We start from the raw sequence: 17388 nt of genomic DNA, 5'->3' as shown, positions 1-17388 counted from the left end.
AAAGGGAACAGGAACATCAAGCAAAGAGTTCATTTCACATTGGTCCATGTCTGATCAGGTCAATTCACCTTTGCTGTTTTGTGCTTCCTGGAGCAACTCCATAACATCTCTTTCTGCCTGCTTCAATCTCTCTTCAAAGGCTTGATCAGTTACAGTTTCTTCTCCTGTACCAAGATTTGCTATAAGATTTTCCAGCTCCTGCAACCTCTCTCGTTGCTCTGCCACCTACGTGAGAGGGACAGAGCACAGCTATGAGACACAGCAAAGCACATTGCACCTCTCTGCTTTCAACAAGCATCAGACAGCCACAGGCATAAAAGCTGCTGCACAAGCAGGCACATGCCACTGTCTCCAGTGGTACCAACAGTGGCATTTGTGGCCTTACCTTATCTTTCACTAATCTGTAACAGGCCGGACACTCTTGGCAGCCTGGCCACGAACGGTTGTAGAAATAGTTCTCCTCACACTGGTCGCAGCGGCTCCCCACAAAGCCTTCCTTGCACTCACAGCGGCCGTTCTCCTGGCACTGCAGGGAGTGAGAACCCTCAGGATCACAGTCACAGGCTGCGGGGAAGTTACACCTCAGTCAGGCTGGAGAAGAGGCAGAAATACCCTAAAACCCACGGGGTGAGAGCATACCCTCAATACCCTAAAATGTCTGCAAGGGCACAAACCCACAGCTGGAGCCCTGCTCCCAATCGGGGCACTTCTACCCAGTGCAGGGCACTCTGTCTAGCTGGATGCAACATTCATTGCATGTATTCAGTGTTGCAATTACCTCTCCCACAAAGCTTTACAATTTTTTACCCCATTTCGTTGTAACCAACTGCAGTTAATGTTTCTGCTCTTCACAGGCAGGGATATCAAGGAGGAACGTTTGGATCATCCTGTTTTTCAACCATGTTTACAAGATCTGTTGCTTCTCAAGACAGAATCTGTATATTCAGGCCATTTGCAGAACAGTTGTGCAGAGAGATTTAACATTAGGAAACAGGACTGTTGCAGGACAAGATTCAGAGAATGTATTTACACCTAAGAGAAGTGGGTATCTAAAATGTTGGAGTTCTTCCTACCCCCAATTTAAAAAAATAATAAAAGAAAAAGGGGATAAGCGATTGTACAGAGATCAAATTTATGTCCACACCCTGCATGGTGAAGAGTGCCAACTTCCGCTGCGATGAAGAGTGAGGTGTGAAAGTACCTTCCCAGAGACAGGAGAAAAGCAAAGGCAAGGCTGGCTGTGCAACATCCTTGCCATCTGCCTCGCTCCAGCCTCTCAGACTTACGTTTACAGCCTTCGGAGCCAAAGCCAAAGTGGTTGACCTCGCATCTGTCACAATGCTGGCCGGCAACGCCAGGCTGGCACTCGCACTGCCCAGTTCGGATGTCGCATTGGCCGTTGGTGGAGCCCAGTGCGTGGCAGTTGCACCTGGGAGAGGCAGCCACACATCAGGCAGTGACACAGAAGGGAGGCACAGGTGAAACACCTCTCTGAAGAAGCCCTAATGAGCACAGCTCAATGTTTCCATTTACTAAAAGTCACTTTCCTTGCTGGGCAGATGCAGGAGGCAAGGCACTGTGCCTTTGAACTGTGCAAGGTCACTTGATGCCTGCACTAAAAAAGGAACCCACGAGCCCCTGCTACCAACAATCACACAGTCATGTGGCACTTTTCTATTTAAAACCCTGATTTAAAACTATTTATAAAGCTATTTAAGTCAGGCTTTTTTGTACAGCCTTCATAGCTGCTCTTCCCCACCCATAGGGGCATGGAGGCACACCAGTTACTTGTGACAAACATCACATTCCTGCACAAGGTAAGCACAGACGCCCCAAAACCAGGCTCTTTGCCCCAGGCGAAGGCAAACATCACCTCTCACAGCCACGTCCGCTCTGGAGGTTGAAGAAGCCAGGCTCACAGGCACTGCAGTCCCTCCCGGTGACGTGAGACAGGCACTTACACTGCCCGGTCACTTGATTACAACTCGTCTGCTGATTCACAGTGCCATAGGGATTGCAGTGACAAGCTGCAAAAATAAAAGGGATGGAGAGATATGCAGAAAGTTAGGAGTCCCTTGTTGTGTTGGTACCCTGCTAGCCTGTCCTAGATCAAAACTAGATCAAATGGGCCTAGATCAAAAACACATGGCAACCCAGCCCCCACACCACACAATGTTTTTGCTTTGATGGCAGTAAGCACCCACAAACATAAGCATTTTAGCAAGCTAGAACCACCGAACCAGGATAAAGCCACACATTGCTGCTGACAGGCACGAACAACAGCCTGACACTGTGTCCTAACAACACATCACAAAACAGCAGCTCTTGGGGACAAACCCATTTTTAAATGCAAGAGGAACCAGCTCTCACCTTTGCACTTGTCAGCAGGATCAGGGGCCAGGGGGTTCCCAAAGAAGCCGTCTTTGCAGCGGTCGCAGTAGAAGCCAGCGGTGTTGTAGATGCACTTGAGGCACTCGCCTGTCTGGCGGTCACAGTTCCCCACGGCATTGGGATCGATGTTGTCGTTGCACTGGCAGAGGCGACAAGGCCTCACAGCACCGTTTTCGCCCAGTGGGTCTCCAAAATAGGCATCATCACACAGCTCACACCTCTTGCCTGGGATGCGAAAGAAACACACGTGCTGCAGCAGAATGCCCTTTGCTGCCGTCTCACCCGGACCCTCTTTGCAGTCCCTTCTGAAAAGTAAGCACTCCAGCTTCCTCCCTTTTTATCCTTCTGTTGTGGCCAGAAAGGTGCACGAAACCATGCACAAATCCCTTTCCCATCTCTAAATTTAAGCTGCTTTTTCACTGGAACTTTGCATTATGAATTATTTCAGCTCCTCCTTTCCCTCCTATTCCTTTAAGCCAAACCTAATGCTTGTAATTTGTTGTTAATTTAAGAGTCCAAGCAGGTAGAGCTCTGTGGGGCATCACTGCTCCAGGAAGCCCCACTGCCAGTGAGATCTGGCAAGCCTCCACAGGCAGCCACTGAAGCATCCAGTTCCCAGCTCCCTACGATTACTGCAGATTTGACCCCACCAGCCAGCTATAAGCTCCATTTCTTAGGCAGTTCTTGCACACGCAAACCCTCTTTTCCCTCACCTTTTCCCTCACAACCCAAGAAGGTGGTGGGAGACAGGAGGAACTCTTCTGTGATCATATAGCTACAAGTAAAGATGAGCTTATACTGACACCTGAGCTGCTGGGAACCTGGACCCCTAGACTCTGCTTTGGTTCACGAAGCAATGGCCCCCATGGGAACCCCCAAAAGCTGCTTCTGTGCTTGGCTAGGGGCTTTTCTAAGCATTTCAAGCATTTACAGGTATTCTGGACTTTGGACTCTACCATGCTAAGCATAAAATCAGTAGAACGTTATGGAGGCTGCCAACCATCCTAAGGCTTCCTTGCTGTTTGCAGGCTGAACAAAAGCCTCTGCTTAACAACTCAGGTACATGCTCAGACTTCATGGTTTTCACTAAGAAAAAAAAAAAAAAAAGATCTGTACCCATTCACATATTTCTCTTTAGAACTGCTGAGCATAAATTTGGTCTTGTATTTTTGGGGCAGTGTTTGCGAGTCATTGCAGCCTTCCTGCTTTTCCTAGGGAAGGCACTGGCCCTCCCCTCCAAGCATCCCACAGTGCCTCTCCAGCTGGCAAACTGCATCTTCTAATTTTATTTCAGTCTGACCCGCCTTCCTGGCTCTTTTAAATCTATCCTATTTTTTGCCCAACACCACACAATTAACAGAGCTCTATTAGAAGCTAGCACAGCACACCTATGTAGCACAGAAATGTTCAGACTAAGCCTGCTTCCCTTTTGTTTTTGAGACAGGCACAAAGAACATGGGTAGCTCTGAGCCTCACACAGGACAGAAAACAGGGCTGAGGAACAGAGAAGGATTTGAATGAGAACACAGCAGCTTTCAGTGCTGCTCACCGTGGGTCAGAGCCCCAGAACTGACAAGAGACACATTTCCACAGGCACATGGGGTGTAGAAAAAAAGACTTTTCATGTAGGAACGCACCTGTAGTGCCAGCCTGGCAGCTGGTGCACACAACCTCCTTTGTGCGGGGCACGATGGCACAGCTCGAGCTGCCTGGGCATGGACAGGGCTGGCAGTCTGAGGCCGTGCCCACTGTTGCATCTCCATAATAGCCATCACTGCACTTCTCACAGTGGTACCCCGCTGTGTTATCCCTGCAATTGCACGCACCTGGAATAGAGAGGGACATTGGTTTTGCTTCATCATCCAACCCAGAAAGAACCACCACCCTCTCGCTGCTCCCTGTTTTATCAGCCCTTCTTACCCGTCTCTGGCTCGCATGTCTCACTGTGCCCATTGCAAGCGCAAGGCACGCAGGGGCTGTAGGGCCCGAGGCTTGGTGTCTCTCGCCGGTACCCAGAGGAGCAGCGCTCACAAAACTGCCCCTCATATCCCACTGGACAGGAGCAGCTCTCCACCCAGGCCACGGGCACACCGGGTCCAGGACGAGCACTTGTGATGGTAACATCATCCAGGTGGCCAGCACCTAGAAAGCACCAAGAGGGGTAACGCTTTGTAACCACAAAGGCTCTCATCACCACTTCACCAAACACACATCTGAATGGCACAAGACACCAGCAGGTGGATGCTCACAGTTGGTAAGGTAAATCAAGAAGCAAAATCCTCCAGGAAGGTTTAGACAGATCAGAAAAGATGCAATATAGCTCATAAAGGGCATACGCAGGGCAGGAAAGTTGAGAATAACAATACAGAGGAGAATGCTGAGAACAGCATGTGAGCAAGTACAGTCAGTTAAAATAAGTTATATTTTGCATGCATATGGTTTCCAATTCCAAATCAAATACCAAAACCAATTCCTGTCTTTCTAAGGAGGGCAGACCATCTCTCCAGCAATTTTAATACGCCGTCTCTAACACGGCATCTGCAAACCATGCCTTGGGGCAAACTCTTCAGCTATTCCTCTCACGCCATTCCTTCACCTGGCATTTGAGCACTCCTCCCTCTCCTCCCTGTCCCTTCTCTGGAGCAGAACAGAGCCCAGACACAAGATAGCTGTTTTTTAACTTATAGCAGTGCATTTGTACCACCACAGAAGCTCCAGAGCATCAAGCAGAGCCTCAGCTCCCACATATTAGCAGCAGCTACTGCACTCAGGGGACGGCTTGCTCCACACCTTTCCTGCCCCTCCATTTCACAGCCCCACATTCTTCTTTATGAGCTACCTCTACTAAAACACTTGCACATTTCCCACCTTCCCCAAATACAAATTCATCCTTTGCATCTTTCTGCAAAAATTCTTCTTCACATGACAATACCCAAGGATGCAGATATTTTCGCTCCCAATTCGTGACTGATTTTTCTAAATCCTCATTATGAGGCACGTTCACTCAAGTTCAGCACAGGCAGTGCTTTCAAGACCTCGTTCTTCCCATTTGTCATGCCAAGGCAAGACCAGGAAACATGGGGGATGTAACCATTCCCAGTGTAGCTGAAACCAAGGCCAAATGTTGTGAACTCCCTACATCTCTCCTACTGTGTCCTTCAGGACTCTGTATTATGTATTTCTACTAATTTGGAAGACACTGGCTATGCAACACAGCAAAATCCCCAGATTTAGAAGCAAAAAATCATCAGGTGATGGGTGCTCAGCTTCCAGACTCTCAAAGGCAGCACCTTTCTTCCCCATGTCCTCTTCCGGAGGCCTGGGAGAAGCTGTTACACAGGAAGGCCAGGTGAAAAGCAATTAGCACAGGATTTGCAAAATAAGCTGCCACAGCTATTTATGACCTGGCCCTATAACAAAACAACCCAAACACTAGACGAATGAGTCTGCCCCTCTCTTCTGCGACGTCCTGCTCAGCAACTTACTTCTCTCACTATATGTCCCACGGATCTTAATGGAAGTCAAGTTGTGGAGAAGCTTCTGGAAGTCAAATGCCGTAAGAGCAGGCCTCCACGGGTAGTCTGTAGCCTCATGTAGCCTATGGAGAAGAGCATCATCAGCAAAGCTTTCAGATGCTAACAGCTGTGCCCTTTTAAAGCACCCTTTCTAACAGTGGTATGCTATTGCAACATAATTCATATATGCTTATGCAACGCTGCTAGACAGCGACCTTCCAATTAACCTGATAAGACCACTCATCTGAGCTAAAATTTATGCTGTTTGTTTTCTCAAAAGCTCAGAGGCCAGGGGCACCACAGGCTAGGTCCCAGCTGCTTCCACCACGCCTGGAGAGTCCTCTCACCTGAAGGTGTAGATCAGCGCCTTCTCACTGGGGTAAGGGTTGCCCTGGGCAATGAGTGGCACTGACACTCTCAGCCCAGCCCCTTCCAGCACCAGGTCCTCTGCAGAGAGGCGTGTGTCCTGTCTGTCCACGCGAAAGGAGAAGGTCAGGTTTTGCCCATAACTCAAAACCTGGTTGCCCAAGAACTTGCCTGAAAGGGGAAGAAATCCTTAGCTAGGGGACAGAACAGAAAGGGCACAAGCAGCACAGAAAGCCTCACTTTTCAAATGACCTACGTGGTGCAACAAAATACATGGGGAAGTAGCTGTCCGAGATAACAGAGATATCCTGGGTCTCCGCACTCCACTGGAGTAAGACTTCTGAGCCGTCGCGCTGCTCAGCACGCCACTCGTCCTCTCCTGAAAAAAGAAATGAAACGTGCAAGCATTAACACCCTTCGAAGACGTAGCTTTGCACACACTTCTCATGTCATACTGCACACTGCTCATATATAACTCATCTACAGTCTGTACACTGGCACTAACAGAATTCAGAAAGTAGCTGTGCAGAAGAACGTAGATAGCAAACATCATCTTTCCCATTTATGCCCTTAACTCGAGTGCTGATTTGAACCCTCTGAACTTTGAACCCTGTGACAACTACTTGTTCAAAATCTTCTTTTCTAAAGACCTTAAGCAGGGATGGGAAAACCTGCAATCCCCTACGACTTGAGAGTTTCAGCCTTTGTACAAACTGTTCTCCAGTGGAATTTTAATTAAAAAGATGTTCTTTTCAGACTACGCAGCATGAAAACATGCATACACAGGAAACTGGCTGTATGAAAAAAGATTTTTCCTGAGCTTACAGACCCATCAGAAACACAACCGTGTTTCAGAGCCATGTAAACCCCAAATCTAAAATTATTGTAACTCTCTCAGTCAGAAACTCCTGATTTGGTTCTAAAACTGAGAAAATGCCCCCTTGCCAGCACCTCTCTCAAACCATAAAAAGTTTGTATTTGCAATTCTCACTTGCACCTGCATGTTGTACATTAGCACTGGGTGCCTGAAGTCCCAGCTGTGAATTCATTCCTCCCTAGCTGAACAAATGAGCTGCAGACATGGAAGTTCCCAGTAACTTCAGAAATAACTCAACACTTCCAAAAGAGGGATCCCAGACCTGCCTGCCCAAGATTTGCAGTCTTGCAGAGAGAGGAAGGAGCAGGTTTTTTAATCGCTTCTGACTTGAGTCTACAGCGCAGCCCAAGATACAAAGGAAGGTTCAATTTTACCAAACTGGAAGCTGGAGGTGATACTATAGATACTGTAGCCGATGGCGTTGGTGCAAACTGAAGAGTGTCCAAAACAGAAGCAGGGGGTACAGCCCCTTGGATTGGAGGAATCCAGATGGAAAAATCCAGGTTTGCATCTGAAGATGTGAAGGAAAGAGAATTCATTTCCCTGATGCTTACCCCTGGCCATCACTCGAATGTTTCTCATTCTTGAAACAAAGCCACAGGAAGAGAAACTCACCTCTCACAGTGAAAGCCTTCAACATTGTCCTTGCATGTACACCGTCCTGTCTCAACGTTGCATTCCCCAGTGCTGCCAGCCAGATTGCAAGAACAGGGCCTGAAAGAGTCAGGAGAGAGGATAACTCATCAAGAGCCAACACAAAAAGCTTTAAAAAGGAGCCTAGTTTTTCTTTTAGAGAGCAGCAGTCCCCCTTACCTGCACCCGGCTTCAGAGAGGGAGTGGAAACCTGGCTGGCACCGGTCGCACTTATCACCCATCACGCCGGGTTTACAGCTGCACTGGCCATAGCTGTCGCACTGCGTGCTGAGGGAGCCTGCGGGGAGAGCAGGGACAGGCACCTCAGCAGACCCACCCAGCTCTATTAGCATGCAATTTTTTTCAACTCTACAAAATGGGCAAGATATATGGGAAAAGAAAGTGGGAAGCATAGCTTCAAGCTGACAAGTGACAGCTTACCCAAAGACTGCCTCTAGTTCACAGGGATTTTCCCCCAGCAGCTCTAGAGAGATGAATCGTTACCTAGTCTTCCAAACTATATTCAGCTTTTAAGTATTCCTACCAACCAACCTTTTAATATGTAAGTTGCATCCTTATAACTGTTTCATCCTCAATGTTACCTTGGCATGCCTCTTTAATTCCATGCCTGTTTTACCCTGCAATGCACCATTTCCGAGATTTTATTCCCTGAATCCCTTGTGTTCTCCCCAATCACCATCTCCCCTTTGCCAGGGGATATCCTGACCTCTCCCTTTCACACTACGATTTCCTTTCCTCCCTTGATTCCCAAGTTGGATTTAAAGACTAAACCATCTACTCAGAGTGAGGCTGCATGTGCTACTATTAACCCTAACAAACCCTTCAGCAAAACTCTCATTTTTGGAAGGACACCTTCCTCAGTAATGCCCTGTTAAAGCAAACTTGCACAAAAAGCAGCAACAGGTTTCTTTAATCCACAGTGGACAAAATGCTTTCTCCCAACCACCAGTGTAGCTAGAAGCCTAGGAGCTGTCAGCACTGTAAGAGTTAACTACCAGGAAAGAAGTATTTTAATATACAGAAATAGTTGCTTCTTTCCACTTCAATCCACACCAGAAGATTATAGCAAAGTGAAGAGTTAAGATGATTAGGCTGGACAGAAGAACTCACAAAACCTTTACCATATACAGCCAAAGTTCAAACGCCCTTTGCAGCGCCACTTATAATTAGGAAAAAAAACAGTATTTGGACAAAAAATAGCAATCTAAACCTATCCATGGGCTTCAAATACACCCTGGGTGCCAGTGTGCCACAGAACACAAGCCAATAGCTGTTATAAAGCCCTTTGAAATTTGTCCTTAAAGACCCAAGAAGTCACCTCCCTGCTGCTTCTTGACCATCTCAGCTGACACCAACTCTCACCCCTCTTAAAATAAGGTCCGAGAGGAGGACCTGGGAGAGCAGATGGAGGAAGAAAGAGGCCTTTCTTGGTCAAAAATTTCACAACTGTACAACTCTCTGACCAAATTAGACAGGAGATGTACCCTGGCAGACCTCTCACTGGCTGACTTTTAGGGCATGCTGCAAGCAATTACTTATTCCAGCTACTCTATTTTGGAATCTCAGATCATATCTTACTATCTGTTACCCTTTTGTCTCCTTCCCCCTTATTTGCTGTGGGCTGGTGTAGTTATGGCATCACACCATACAGGTCAAGTGGTTCCCTTGACGACAAAAGATTTGTTCTCCTGCCAGAATTTTTTCTGCTTTGTTTGGGGGATTTTGTTTGTTTATTTGCTTTTTAAAGGAGTTTAACTACATATTCTGAGTTTACTTTGTTTTTTCTCACCCCCACCCCCTTTTGTGTTTAAGGTTTCACTGGTTTGTATTTATAGTGCTTGGATACTCAGTAGGAGAAACTGATGCAGCTAAAGTTTACTACAATTCTTCAGTATGAACAACTTCCAGAAATATTCGCTCACATCATCTTGTTTATTAAGAATTTAAATGAGCTCTTTAGTACTAGGAGTGTCCAGGGTAACACATATGCAGTGGAAAAAAAAAAAAAACAAACCACAACCAAAAAACCAAAATAAAAATCTATTTCAGAACACATTTGAAGGAGTAAATGCTTCAGAGGTGAACCATCTACTCCTGGCACCGCAACCCCAATTAGATCCAAGGATAATTTAAACCAAAATACCACCCAATAAACATTTCCTACATGGGGAGAAAAAGCAAGAAAAACAGACAAAAAACCCCTCTTTTTACCCTGTAGTTTGCAATTAGCTGCATAATCAAGAGAAGAGCTAGCTTTTGTGCATGGAAGTTTGCAGGCAGAAAAGTTTGCTGCCACTACTTACCAACTGGGTTGCAGCTGCAGGGCAGACATCCCTCCTCACTCCCCAGGCGATAGAAGCTGTCCCTGCACCTTTCGCAGTGGGCACCGCTGGTGTTATCCGAGCAGCCCGTGCAGTGGCCTCCATGGCCCGTTGAGCGGTATAACTCAGGGTCAAAGTAGCATTCCTGTGACCTCCCGTTGCAGTCGCAAGCTGCAAAGACAAGGGTACCATCAGTGAACAGCACATGTGGCTATCCGACCCTGACAGTCACAAAACCTGCCATGCAAAGCTTAATATTAAGTTGTAGGGGAGCTGAAATAGGAGCCTTTAACCATCCCGAGACCCAGGCACAGATCCCCTAAGGCATTTATACATCAAAGAGAAGAAAAAGAAGAAAGCATATTTTTGTAGTGGTTGAACATGGGGAGGGGGAAGCAAGGCTGTAGCGACAAAACAGGCTCATTGAGACCATTCTCATCTACATCCAGAAGAAAACCAGCATTTTCTACCCCACTCCCTTCCACATGGGGCTGCCATTTGCAGCTGAAATGCCGCCCTCCCACACAGCAACGCCTATCTCCATCATGCAAACAAGCACAAGAAGATAACAACAAGGCTGACTCCATGCTGTAAGGAGAGTTTCCCCCCTGGATTACAAAACTCCTGTCTAGGGAGCAGAAGACCTGGGACTGAGTGGCCTGTCAAGGGAAGCCACAGGTCTTGACTAGACAGCTGGGACTGATCAACACACACAGAGGTCAGACAGGAAGAAAGCTTTTCTATCTGATAAAGCTTCCCCAATAAAGTAAACTACCAGGAGCTGTGGTCTGTGACACAAAACCAAGCAAAAATAAATTGGCGTTCGGTCACAGAGATCTACATTTCCAGTCCAGAACTGTTGCAACAGCCTTGAAATTGGATGAAATAGTTGACAAGTAACTGTAAAAACCAATAAACCAAATACAAGAGGAAGTCAGTGGATGCTAAATGAGGCGCTTTTTCAAGGTCAATTATACTCCAGCACACTAAATAGTTTCTTCTATGGGTTCCATAAAGTACAAGCCTGTACATTTTTGCAACATGTCTCTTTTCTAAAGGTTGCTCCCATCCTTCTCCAGAAAGGAGATGACCTTTTCTGGGGATCTACCGGAAAGCTCCTACAAGATAGGAGTAGAGTAGAAGGAACAGCAGTCCCACCAAATCTCTGCTGAAAAACACCAGCACTGGCTAACTGCAACCGAGACAACTTAAAACCATGTGAAATCTCTGCTGAAAAGCACTAGAACGGTGCTTAACACTGGCCAACTGCAACTGAGACAACTTAAAACCACCCAAGGCCAGCTTCTGGATGCCAACAGAGGCAGGGGACCCAACCCCTCAGAGATTTTCCCCTCAAGCATGGCCACACGTACGCAAGCATTCATTGGCACTCTCTGCTGTTGCTCTCCTCCATGGACGGTCATTGAAGAAAGGAAGACACTTCTCACAGTCAACCCCAAAGGTGTTGTGTTTGCAGTTGCAGACCAGCTTCCCCAGCTCGTTCTTCACACACTCACTTGCGTGCCCATTACATTTGCATCTGGTTAACAAGAGACAAGGAACAAGTATTTAAACTCCAGCAATCCAGGTCACTCACAGAGCCATCCCAAAACCAAATGATCTTTGAAAGTCCCTTCCAATCCAAACCATTCTATGAAACAAATAGGTGTAGCATGCTTGAGGTAGGCATTTAGAAATGCAGGAATGTCAACCAACTCCTTCGCAGTCTGTCACTAAAACAGAATAACCTGAGTAGGAGAAGCAAAGATTTTGTTGGCTTTAGGTTAGTACGTTCTCCATAGCTTCTCTCATAAGAGTCCAGGAAAAGGCATGCATGCTGACCGTGTGCTTGTATCAGTAAGAAATTAAATAGCACAAAGGTGACTAATACAGAAGCCCAGGGACCTCCACAGACTGCTGGTGCAGCCAATGCAAATTCCCAGGTTGTCAAATCCCAGTCTCAGGCCCGCTCTCTACAGTCAGTCCAAAACACTGCACTGGTCTCAGTTCTGTTTATGAAAACATTTTATCATCAACAACCTAAGATTTAAGCATTCTGCAATACGTTTCAGCAAAAGGAACAGACAACCACAGTAGAGTACGATATTTCAGATCTCCACAGGAGATAGCTCCCAAAATATATGCGAAGCAGAGACATTTGAGATTTTCTACTTACTGTTATTCTAGGCTACAGATACAGGCAGAGAACAACTAATGACACATTAAAAACCACACAAAGCACGGGGTAGAAAAAGGTTGGGGTTTCTTCTTTTGTTTTACATTTTTGTCACTCTTTTCACCCTCCACTCTCACAAATCACTTAATATTTGATCTAATCACAAAAAAAAAATAAAAAATTGAGTCTGTCTGCCCTGAAATTATAGCCACAAGAGATTGTATACAGTATTTGCAAGCTTCATAAGATTCATTCTACTGCATTTTTGGTTTAGGACAGGCAATAAAGACCAGAGCCTAATGGTACCATGTGAGCATAATCAAAATCTTTAAAGCACTCTAGTAATCCTGACCAAAAGCTTTTAATAAGTACAGAGGTCTATTGTCTACTCACCTACCACCCACAGCAAAATCAGAAATTGCATAGTAATAAGACTTGAGAACTTTTGGGTCATTGAAAACTTCATCTCCAAATGTGTTCAGACGATTGAGGGTCACTCTAATATCTGTAGCCGTCACCCATTCCTAGAGCAGACAGAAATCCCATCAGATTAAACATCAAACATCCCCCTTAAGCACATACCAGTGCTGTGCCATTACCAGTTGTATTCACAAAGTCATTCATCAGTCAGCAAGTTTCTTCCTCATCATTTTAATCCTCTGCACCTCAGAAGCTTATACGTCCCTGCCCAAGAGGCGTTACACCACATCCTCTTGGTTTGTGTTTTCCAGACCCTGCTCCTCTCTGGGTACCCTTTCCAATGCCTCTTCGCATCTTGGCTGCTCTCAGCTGAGCAGCAGTGGGTAACATCACAAGCAAAAAGCACAGTGCCCACAATTATGCAAGCTTTTCAATTGTACTTATCTATCTGACCACAGTTTTCCTGCAAAGCTTTACAGCATGAACAGGAAAGGGTTTAGGGTACACTTGTCTCTTCATCTGGCAGTGTATGTCTGCAGACACAGACAGATGAATGAGGCTGGGGGAGGCTGAGGAAGGAAAACAGACAGGCAGATCTGACTTACAACACAAGAGCTTTTCATAATATTTACACAGCATCTTCACCACAGTACCCTACCCTCCTCTGGCAACAGCCAGCAAATGTAGCCTGTCCCCAGATTTCACACCACCTTCAGCCAGTGACTGTCATTAGTACCTCCTCATTTTTACTACAGCTTTTGCAATGCCATTTTCCTTCAGACACCATAAAAAAGAACATGAGAAAAACATCCCTGTATGTACAACCATACTGCAGCTGTGTCACTGCTTAGCCAGTACAACAAGAAGATTTACCGAATTACAAACACTGGCATAAACACATGGAAGCGCTGAGCACAAAATACACATTTACTTCAGTTCTGAAAAGCAATGCCAGAGGTTTGTACATATTTTAGGGAACTGGCGGTCAGGTCTCTCTTCCTTACAAAAAGAATTTTATCAGAAAATTATACACCATATCCCTAACTTGAAACCTCTCTGTTCACCTTAACGATTAAACCCTGTTTTCTGCCAGGGCTAGCTACACCAGCAAGGTGGCCAAACTGGTTCTTTTCCATTTCAGGAGTTGTCTTCTCTTTCCCATTAATCTTTATTTTTGTTTGCAGACATGAGTCCCACCAGATTCTGCTATTCTGCTCTTCTGCCTGCTGGCTGGGGATCAGAGACAGGTGAGCTCCGAGCCTGTTGGGTGCTCATGTCTCAGTCTGCTCCTGCTACTCTAAGAGGAAAGGGAAAAAGTGGTGATCACAGCTCCGAAATGAAGGAGATGAGCCCTGATGGGGGAAACCCCACAGCTTTAGCTCCTTGTTGCAATATAAGCTGGAGAAGTCATCAAGCAGAATACAGAAAGTGGCAAGTAAATCGGATGAACTGGTGCTCCTAGTATGCTCCTGACTGCTGCTCAACCGGCACTGTGAATGCTAACAACAAAAAAATCCCGACCGAACCCCCTTACCAAGCCACTTATAAGAGAAAACAAATACTGTGGATAAAATCAAGCTCCCCCACCCCGACACACATGTATGAGAACAGGTTAGGGCTTCCACTAAGCCTTTATTTGTTTGGAAGAATCTCACATTTTTTAAATTTTTGTGCTCAAAATATACGTGCAGATGCCCCAAATATTCGACTTAGGCTTTACCTTCCTCTGTCCTTATATCTGGAACAACAGCAAAATGCCCACAGCTGCTTTTGAAGCAGGCAGAGATTTACATCCAGCTTCTAAAGACTTCCATGATGCCTAATGACAAATCATCCTTAGTGCCACCAATTTTGCTTTTTGTACCATAAACTTACTAACAATAGAGTCAAGAGTTCATTTCTTACTTCAAAAGAGTCTTTTTGGATTGTCCATTCCAACTTACCTGTGCAAGCGCCTTTCAGTGTGAATAAGGGCTGTAGTGCAGCCCACAGTCAGCACAAAGCCACAACCCACAATGACTAAACAGAAAGACACAACTCAGACCACCTGACTGACTTAGTCCTCCTCACATACCTGTAGCACAGGGCTGTTGTCAAAGTTATAGGCACTGGGACGTCCCTCCAGTGTTGAGAATGCCACGTTGCCCCCAGTGAGAGGGGAGATGTCACTGAACTCATCCGTGCAGAGCGCCTGCTGCTCATCCTCTCCAGTCCGAATAAAGCCGCGATTGACTTTGTGATACGTGCTCTCACAGGAGCCACTGTAATACTGGTAGGGCACCCATGGGCCATCTTCCCTGGTGCGTTTGTAGATCGCAAAGCTCTCCGGCCGACTGGTGTGAAACTTCAGGCGCACATATGTGATGTCAAAGGCCTTTCCTGCAGATGACAGAAGACAGATATGAGAAAGACTCAAAACAAAGAACGGAAAGAGCTGTGCTGCAATTTTCTCTTTGGAAGAAACATCTCGTCTAGTACTACCCAGCAGTACGAGCACTGTCCAGTAGCACCAGAAGTATGTCTTCCATTCCTATGCACTGCCTCTCCCGACAAAGACAAGGCAAAGGAACCAAAGGCAGAAGTCGAGGGCAGGCCGAGTAGACAAATAAACAGACCTACACACTTCTGTGCAACCAAACACACATGTCAAGCTGCAATTCTCTTCTGCAGACATCACCAACAACATCCTTACCCCAACACATGAGAGATAACATCAGAACCACGAACAGTTTGTCTGTATCTAAGGCCAGGTCCAATTTAACCATGCCATTTGATAATATTTCTTCCAAACACAGGTATGGGAGAAACAGTATTAACCAGAGACGTAACAGTCACACTGTAGAGCCTGTTTTGTACCTCTGCTTCCTCCCTAAATAGATAATATCCCATACTTTCTACTACTCATGAAGCTTTTCCTCCAGCACTGAACTACTGAGTACACCCTCTTCTACTCATTCCCTGGGAAAGACAAAATAAGGTTTAAGTTTCCCAGACCCTATGATTAAAGGTGCCAAGACACTTTTCAGATCAAAGTGCAATGATTTACAAGCTAGCCATGTTCTCCCTCTCCCAGGACAATAAATGTAAACCCACCTCCCTGCCATGTCTATTAATCTCCTAACAGGTCTGTGGCAATTAACAGATCATCCTCCCTCATGGATTCTTCTCCAGTGACTCAAGTATCTACCCCCATGCACATAAAGCAATTGCCTAGGGGATTCAGGCCCCTGAGAAAATCCATCAGGAAAAAGGATCATAGCACACTTCAGCCACCTTCCTCTGCTATCCCCACCAGCTGAGGGGCAGATTCCCAGGAGGAGGCATACAGCTGCACGCCAACTGTTCTTGCTCCACCTCGGCAAGCAGACCACGTACAATCAGGACACCCTAGTGCACGTAGGGAACTTGCTAAAACAACATGAGGTTTGTCTGGAACAAAACCTCAGGTGTTTAGCCCCTGCCATGCTCTTTTACACTCCCATCACCTCCAAAAAAACCACTGCTCTAAGTAGAGGTTGCAGCCATCACTGGTCCCTTTGCTGACCAAAAAAAAACAAACTACTAGAAGAGTTTCAACTGATTGAGAAACAGGGTTTTTTTCTGCCTGTAGAAGTCACACAGATTTAACCTCAATTTGTAAAATGAATTAACTCCACCGTGTTAAATTTTAACAGGAGGCTTCACACCTGCTGAAGAGTGGCTCACTTCACAAGTTAAAGCAGACCAGGTGGCACCAGGCAACAAGAACAGTGTGCCTCTCAAAGCACACACACAAAACCTGATGGCAATGAATCAGGTCATGAACCACGGTTCTTGCTCATGGCCACCCACTGGTTATCCTGGGACCAGCCTGCATTAGGCACATCACACCCAGACCCCAGCCAGTGCAAGGGAGGAACCTTTGTCCTTTCTGGCTGCTGGAAACACCAAAGTAGCAAGAGAAGCTTGGCAAAGGGTCCAGAAATCAACATACTAGAAAAAAATTTAAGTAAAAATCAAGACATACAGCATCTGAAAAAAAACTTACAACTACATGTCCCAAGGATAAAAAAGACTAATCTTGTGTTTAAAGCCAAAGAAATCCGCCAATACCCCAACCTACCAAAAAGAACTATCTATGCATGACATGCAAGATAGCTGAGGCATTGTACAGATATCCCCCCCCCCCCCCCAATACTTCCCACAAAATACCCTTTCCTATTTATATCACATGTGAGGTTATGGATGACCTAAGCACAAAACTGGAAGCCAGACATTCACAATCTGTGGCTCTTGCTCAATACTATCTCACTGTTGGTTTGGGGTCAAGTTATTTTACCAGATCTTATTACACACAGAAGCAAGTAAGACGCAATCACACTATTAATGCCAAATTGCTTCCATGAGGGGTAGAAACTCCTGAGGATCAACACCTGACTGCCCAACACAAGAGATGAACCCTGTTTCCATTTATTTGGAAGTATTTTTCTTATGAATCTCAATGTAAGGCAAGAAGAAGCAGACATCACCCATACAAGTCAGTCCCTCCCAGGTTTCCCATTTCTCCTGCTACACGGTTTCTTCTCAAGAAGAAAGCTCCTCACTGAAGGCAAAGTATGCTTCAGAGGTGAAGAGCGTGCACACGCAGAAACTCAAGGTGAGCACACCAGACACAAGCCAATAGGCCAG

The 17388-nt window shown here is 46.0% G+C and overlaps 1 protein-coding gene across 1 annotated transcript in view; it reads right to left on the bottom strand.

The window, feature by feature from the left end:
* Nucleotides 1-17388, bottom strand: part of LAMC1 (laminin, gamma 1 (formerly LAMB2)) — a 70610-nt gene that overhangs the window by 11944 nt on the left and 41278 nt on the right. The window contains exons 2-18 of the mRNA XM_010580679.1: nt 14795-15099; nt 12694-12824; nt 11498-11664; nt 10107-10295; nt 7963-8080; nt 7765-7863; nt 7524-7660; nt 6529-6651; nt 6254-6443; nt 5877-5989; nt 4312-4533; nt 4029-4217; nt 2371-2616; nt 1874-2027; nt 1287-1429; nt 386-564; nt 69-225 (exon numbers count right to left, since the gene is read on the bottom strand). Of these exons, the coding sequence (XP_010578981.1) occupies nt 69-225; nt 386-564; nt 1287-1429; nt 1874-2027; nt 2371-2616; nt 4029-4217; nt 4312-4533; nt 5877-5989; nt 6254-6443; nt 6529-6651; nt 7524-7660; nt 7765-7863; nt 7963-8080; nt 10107-10295; nt 11498-11664; nt 12694-12824; nt 14795-15099 (2862 nt within the window). The remainder of the gene's footprint in view (nt 1-68; nt 226-385; nt 565-1286; nt 1430-1873; nt 2028-2370; nt 2617-4028; nt 4218-4311; nt 4534-5876; nt 5990-6253; nt 6444-6528; nt 6652-7523; nt 7661-7764; nt 7864-7962; nt 8081-10106; nt 10296-11497; nt 11665-12693; nt 12825-14794; nt 15100-17388) is intronic.

Source organism: Haliaeetus leucocephalus, unplaced genomic scaffold, assembly GCF_000737465.1.
Source record: "Haliaeetus leucocephalus isolate CR32 unplaced genomic scaffold, Haliaeetus_leucocephalus-4.0 Scaffold730, whole genome shotgun sequence".
In the NCBI taxonomy this organism is placed as follows: domain Eukaryota; kingdom Metazoa; phylum Chordata; class Aves; order Accipitriformes; family Accipitridae; genus Haliaeetus; species Haliaeetus leucocephalus.
The sequence above is the reverse complement of the archived record's forward strand: the minus strand, read 5'-3'. Positions and strand labels throughout refer to the sequence as shown.